The sequence below is a fragment of the Desmodus rotundus genome, chromosome 8, assembly GCF_022682495.2.
Source record: "Desmodus rotundus isolate HL8 chromosome 8, HLdesRot8A.1, whole genome shotgun sequence".
In the NCBI taxonomy this organism is placed as follows: Eukaryota; Metazoa; Chordata; class Mammalia; order Chiroptera; family Phyllostomidae; genus Desmodus; species Desmodus rotundus.
In genome coordinates this window covers 183,038-189,886 of record NC_071394.1, presented here as the reverse complement: position 1 = coordinate 189,886, position 6,849 = coordinate 183,038, and the positions used below count along the sequence as shown (strand labels likewise).

The 6,849-nt window shown below is 53.0% G+C and overlaps 1 protein-coding gene across 1 annotated transcript; it reads left to right on the top strand.

Annotated features, from left to right (window-relative positions):
- The first annotated feature begins 4,012 nt into the window (after positions 1 to 4,012).
- RPL8 (ribosomal protein L8) lies at positions 4,013 to 6,558 on the top strand. The gene is made up of 6 exons (XM_024572453.3): positions 4,013 to 4,100; positions 4,332 to 4,478; positions 4,558 to 4,699; positions 4,966 to 5,184; positions 6,024 to 6,139; positions 6,357 to 6,558. The coding sequence occupies exons 2-6, from the start codon at positions 4,341 to 4,343 to the stop codon at positions 6,513 to 6,515; spliced, it is 774 nt and encodes a 257-aa protein (XP_024428221.2). The 5' UTR covers positions 4,013 to 4,100; positions 4,332 to 4,340; the 3' UTR covers positions 6,516 to 6,558.
- Positions 6,559 to 6,849: the final 291 nt, after the last annotated feature.

Genomic DNA, 6,849 nt, shown 5'->3' with positions numbered 1-6,849 from the left:
TCAAATCACTGTGCCCTCACCTGCCCCCGCAGACGACTCTCAGAGTCTCCAGATCATTCCCATCCCTTCTTCGGAGGCTGGCCCCCTGGTCACAATGCACTGTCTTAGAATTCAGCCTTCCTGTGGGCCATGCATGTTACCATCCATAATCCCTAACTTATCTTCTTGCTTTCTTTTTTCCTATGACTTCAAATTGAGGACAACTTGAGAACATTCAAATTCACAGACACTGCTAAGAAATTTGAGTGAAATTCTCCACTGATGAGGAGAGAGCAACTCCAAACACTGTGAGCCTGTACAACTAACTGGGTGGGGGCAGGTCTAGAGGGAGAGCCTTTGGATCCTCTATTTGCTTAAGTGAAGGACCATGAGGTCACATCCCAGGTGGAGGACCTCCTTAGCAAAGCAGGAGCCCTTCCCAAGAAGGAATAATAATGAAGTAGGGACACCACTGCAGGACAGAAAGTCTGGGAATTGTGTCAGTCGTCATTCTTTGTCAACTCCTTGATCACATTATGGGGAGGGGTCCAGAAACATGGTTCATGGGCCACAATGTCCAGGATATTCAGATGTAATGAAACCCAGAAGACTTCGTGTGTGTCCGCAGCACAGCTGCACAGCTTGTCTGTCAGCTACAGGTTCTGAAACCCATCATTGGAATCCGCAGGTAGAGAAAGGTGAGGAGGTCATGTGGAGTGTGGCTGTACCACAAACGGGCTCGCAGGTGACAGTGGGGACAGAGCAATGGGGGTGGTACGGGAGGCGACGCTGAGTCCCTGGGGCTCTTCCCTCCTGGCTGAGGCGCTAGAGGAGAGCTCCACTCTCCCAGGACCGTGTATCAGCACAAGGGAAACCCAGGGTGAGTTATCTGCACTCATTATTGTTACAGGATCACCGTAATCCTTTTCATTTGTGGACCAGTCAACAGCCCTGATGACACAGGTATGAGCAGGGCGGCGGATGGGGTGGCCTGGAAGGGTTCAGCACCAAGGATAGCGCCAGGCAGCCCAGCGGGAGGACGTGGGCGTGGAGGGTACACGGAGGCTCGATCCAACCCCATAGGCAGTGCAGGAACTTGGCGGACACGGGGAGAACAGTCAGGTCAAGGGCTACTGTTCAGGTATGCAGTGTGAGAGGAGCAGTTCCAATTGAGTGAGAGCACAGCGAGCAGTGTAACAAAGAGCACATTGGTCAGGCGAGGGGCTGTCTCCTGCTCACATTTGCTCCTCTGGGCTCCTCCTCTCCAACCCCTGCACCCTGTCTCCAGGGCTTCTGGCTTGTAGTTGGGTTTGGCCAATGGAAGCCTCAACAGGAGATTGGACTGTGGAAAGGGAGTGAGGCCCGGGACCTGGAATCTCCTGGACACTGAAGCTTTGCAAAACCTCCCGTCCTGGGCTCTGGCTGGTGTGGCTCAGTGGACTACTGAGCGCTGGCCTGCAAACTGAAAGATTGCCATTTAGATTCCCGGTCAGGACACATGCCTGGGTTGCTGGTCAGGTCCCCAGTTGCGGGCGCACAAGAGGCAACCGAACAATGTTTCTCTCCCTCTCTTTCTCCCTCTTTCCCCTCTCTTTAAAAATAAATAAATAAAATCTTTTAAATCAGGAAATAAAACGTTCTTGCTGCACTACTGCATTAAACAGAATGTAAGCAGAGAAATAAACTTGGGAGCACATACCCGAGCACGTTAACACTAGTTTCTTTCTGGGCCCTAGAATTATGGGTGGTTTTAATTTTTCTTCTATTTCTATGATTTTGCCAAGACTTATTATTTATTTACAAATGTGTGTTGCCTGTTTGTTTGAGGAAAAATTATTTAAAAACCAATACATACAATCTTGATTGAGCCAGGTGCATGCCTCTGCCTGGACAGATACTTGACCTCCTGTGTTTGGGTGGAGGCAATCCTTTTCTGGGTCATCCTTTTCTGTGGGGCTTGAGCTTCCTAAATTGCTGCCACTTCCTAAATTGTCATCACTGTTAAGTGATGACCCCTTTAGGCATCAGTTAACAGTAAGCCTGCAGTCATGCTGTGAGGTGCCATCTTGTAGGAGAGCCTTTGTACCATGTGAGACTACAAAAGGCTACAGAGGGTGATCTGGGAGGCTTGATGGGTCAGTTTGCTGCAGATGCACAGAAGAGCAGAACCACACCACAACCAGCCAGCCCCCATTGGGATGTTGTCCAGGGCAGTCTGTAGGCAGAACCTGCCCGCACCATTGCCGCTGGCTCTGCTGACAGATATGTTGTCCTCCTTACCCTGGCAAAGCAACAGAGCATCTCAGAGGATGGACATCTCAGAGGGAAAGACCTGTCCCCACTCCTCAATACACAGTTCCTCCACTGCTAGGAGGGGTAAGTTACCACACTGATTCTTGTTTACTCCTATCAGGGGAGAGCATGTACTTAGGGAAGGACCACTAGATTATGGGAGGGGGGGAGCTGCTTGTAGTTCTACTTTCAGAACCAAGAAATAAGTCTTCCAAAAGAACCTATGCACCCCAATGTTCATAGCAGCACAATTTACAATAGCCAAGTACTGGAAGCAACCTAAGTGCCCATCAGCAAATGAGTGGATCAAAAAAACTATGGCACATTTACACAATGGAATTCTATGCAGCAGAGAGAAAGAAGGAGCTTATACCTTTTGTAACAGCATGGATGGAACTGGAGAGCATTATGCTAAGTGAAATAAGCCAGGTGGTGAGGGACAAATACCATATGATCTCATCTTTAACTGGAACATAATCAACAGAAGAAAAAAGCAAACAAAATATAACAAGAGACATTGAAGTTAAGAACAATCTAACAATAGCCAGGGGGGAGTGGGGAGGGGACAGTGAGGAGAGGGGATTACCGGAACCACTATAAAGGACACATGGACAAAATCAAGGGAGAGGGTGGAGGCGGGGGAGGGAGGTGGGTTTGTCTGGGGTGGGGTGGAGGGATGGGGAGAAAAGGCATACAACTGTAATTGAATAACAATAAAAATTTAAAAAATAAAAATAAAAATAAATTTTAAGAAAGAGTGGAAAAAATTAATTAAAAAAAAGAAATAAGTCTTTAGTCAGATTAAAACAGTGCTGGGTGGAAAAGAATGGAGCAGTGAACAGAATGATGACAAAACATCAGGTTTCTGCTCAGAGTGACAGGAGAGACAATATCAAGAGGAGTGCTAACACAGATGAAGCATTGGTCTGACAGTTCTCCTCGGAAAACAAGGATGCAGGGGGACTGGTCAGCCACCATCTGCTGCTCTGGAGCAGGTGCACTCAGATGCTTGCAGGTGTGAGGCTCAGGGGGTGGCAAGCAAACACTGACAGGCTGGTCCTCCCAGGGCCGCCTCCCTTGCTCCCTCAGCTCTACACCAGCATCCCAGGCTCCCTGTGACAACAAACACTGAAAAAACATTCTTTTAGCCCTGGCTGGTGTGGCTCAGTGAATTGAGTGCCGACCTGCGAACCAAAGGGTCACTGATTCAATTCCCAGTCAGGGCTCATGCCTGGGTTGCGGGCCAGGTCCCCAGTAGGGGGTGCTCCAGAGGCAACCACACATTGATGTTTCTCTCCCTCTCTTTCTGCCCCCCTACCCCTCTCTGAATATAAATAAAATTTTTTAAAAAGAACACTGTTAAAAATGTCATTGATTTTAGAGAGAGAAAGAGGAAAGGAGAGAGAAAAACATGGATTCCCTGCTCTACTTGTTTATGCATTCATTGGTTGATTCCCATTTGTGCCTTGACCACAGATCAAACCCACAGTCTCCGCCAATCGGGATGACGCTCAGATCAACCGAGCAACCTGGCCAGGGCCAAGAATGGTTTTTAAGTGGTTGCAAATCCACCTCCCCGGCCCTGGCCGCAGGACGACCCCACCGCGGGAGAGCAGTCTGCGGGCTAGACATTCTGGACTCCCCTGACACGGCCACCGCAGGGATCCTGCGCAGAGTCCCCGGCGACAGGGGGGGACTACAAGTCCCGGCGTGCACTGAACTCGCAGCCGCGGCGCCTGCCCGGAAGTGAAAGTGGCTTTCAGCCGAGCCCCGGAAGATAAGGCAGCTCTTGGGCCCGCCTAGTCTCTTTCGGCCGCGCCAGGCAGCAGGTAGGTTGTGTTTACGGCGTGGCGGTCCCGGTTTCATCCGGTGTCATCCGCCGTCATCCGCCACCCTGGGGCCCGCAAACGGCTCAGGCCAGCTTCTGAGAAAACGCAGTCCGGGAATGGGGGCGCGGAGGTGGCCGGGGGCTGGAGGGAGGAGCCTGGGGAAAGGGGGCCCTGAAGCCGGGCGGCGGGAGTATCCACTTTACTTCGGCGCTGACCGTGACCTTCCGCCAGACTGCCATCATGGGCCGCGTGATTCGTGGGCAGAGGAAGGGCGCCGGTTCAGTGTTCCGCGCGCACGTGAAACACCGCAAGGGCGCCGCGCGTCTGCGCGCCGTGGACTTCGCAGAGCGCCACGGCTACATTAAGGGCATCGTGAAGGTGCGAGGCGCTGGTCGGGACGGGTGGGGGCGTGGGGTGTCCTGCCGGGACCCCACGCTCACTCTGCTTCGGCCCACAGGACATCATCCATGACCCTGGCCGCGGCGCGCCCCTCGCCAAGGTGGTCTTCCGGGATCCGTACCGGTTCAAGAAGCGGACAGAACTGTTCATCGCAGCCGAAGGCATCCACACCGGCCAGTTCGTGTACTGCGGCAAGAAGGGTGAGCACTGCTTGTGTTTGCGATGGGAGGACGGGGTTGCATGAAGAGATCCACACCCCAAGTCGGGCAGGGGAGGCATCCAGGAGGAAGACTCACCTGGTGTGTCCTGCTGGACCGAACGTTGCCAGGCGGTGCCCGGAGAATGGAGGAGTGTTGTGACTATTACTGGGTGCTGTGCCGAGCGGTGGGTTTGCGGTGCCCTAGGTTAGCAGTCCTTAAGACACCCCCTCCCCATGCTGACTTGCACTGTCTGCTCGGCCTTGCAGCTCAGCTGAACATTGGCAATGTGCTCCCAGTGGGTACCATGCCTGAGGGCACCATCGTGTGTTGTCTGGAGGAGAAACCTGGTGACCGTGGCAAACTGGCCCGAGCCTCCGGGAACTATGCCACCGTCATCTCCCACAATCCTGAGACCAAAAAGACTCGAGTGAAGCTGCCTTCAGGCTCCAAGAAGGTCATTTCCTCTGCCAACCGAGCTGTGGTCGGTGAGTGACTGGCAGCAGTTGAATGCTGTGGGTGGCTTGTGAACAGCCAGCAAGTAGACCTGGGCCCTGGAACCTAACTGCTCACTCCACTACAGTAGGCTCTGTAAGCTTGAGCACGATCACAGCCTATGAGTCATAAGTTTGTAAAGTGGGCACAGTGGTACCTGTACCTACTTCACTTCTGGTTGGGAGTTGAAGGAGACTGGGCTTAACTGCCTGAGACTTGTTTACAGTCTCGCATAACCTTGACTTGTGTGATTTCTGCCCTATACCCACTTGTTAACCGTCTTCTCAGAGATGTACAAGTTTCTGAAATCACCTAATTGCGTTGGAAACGATTTGCACTCAGGTTTGTTTACTGTGCTGTTTGGTAACCTCTTCCAGTTCAGTGGCAAACCCAGTCTTGCGTGGGGGAGTCTTCTGTGGGTATGTTCACAGAATCAGCAAAACTGGCTGCGATGTGGGAGGGTGGGTCAGCTGTCATGTTGGGGTTGGGGTTCCGAGGTTGAGTGACCTGCCCCGTGGCAGCCATCGTGAAGGGCTTCCCTGGACAACCCTGGGCTGAGATAGGCGTTCCAGATGATGTGGGCAAAGGCCTGGCTTGGCACCTTATGGAGCCTGAAGAAACTTTCTGTCGGTGACAGGCTGCAAAGATGCTCACTGCTGGGTGGCTGTTGCAGTGTTAATGGGGCTTCTGTGAACTTTGTGACGATACATGACAGTACAGAGTGAGTGTGATTAGTGCAGGTGATAGGGTGATGACAGGGACCCAGCAGGGTATATTCTCTCTGATGAGAGGGTAGGAAGCACCTTTCTGAAGTGCCTGATCTTCCTAACAGGTGTGGTGGCTGGAGGTGGCCGCATTGACAAGCCCATCCTGAAGGCTGGCCGTGCCTACCACAAGTACAAGGCAAAGAGGAATTGCTGGCCCCGTGTGCGGGGTGTGGCAATGAACGTAAGTAGCCCAGAAATGGGCAGCGGAGTGTTCAGGATACAGGGATCATGAGACTGGGTGGGCAGGCCCTTCCCGGAAAACCCCTCTGCTGGGGTGTCTGGTGCAAGCCTCTGGGTGATGGTTCATGGGTGCGGCCTTGTTGATCCTGCCCTACCTTAGCCCTCCTGAGGTAGGTTGGGGCCACCTCCACATTAATGCCACCTTCCTCTGCCTGCAGCCTGTGGAACATCCGTTCGGAGGTGGCAACCACCAGCACATCGGCAAACCCTCCACCATACGCAGAGATGCCCCTGCTGGACGCAAAGTGGGTCTCATTGCTGCCCGCCGGACGGGACGTCTACGGGGAACCAAGACTGTGCAGGAGAAAGAGAACTAGGGCCTGGGGGCTCAATAAAGTTTGTCCTCCTGCCACAAAGCAATTCCTGCCTGTAGTTTCCGAGAGAAGGGTCCTGCTGGGAGGGCTGTGGCTCTCAGAGGAGGCGGGGGTGCTAGGTCCCACCACACCTTGGTTCCTGGACCCCACCAGCACCCAGCACTTGGAGCGGAGAAGCCCACACCTGTATTGGAGAGAATCTAGATGAGGGTGTGGATGCTCTTGGGTGGGTGGTGTTCTGAATCCACAGGTTGGACAGCAGGGGAACTGTCCTGTGATGAGAGGACCGGGAGTTTGTCCAAACAAATGGCTTCTTTTTTGGCCACAGCTGATGGTA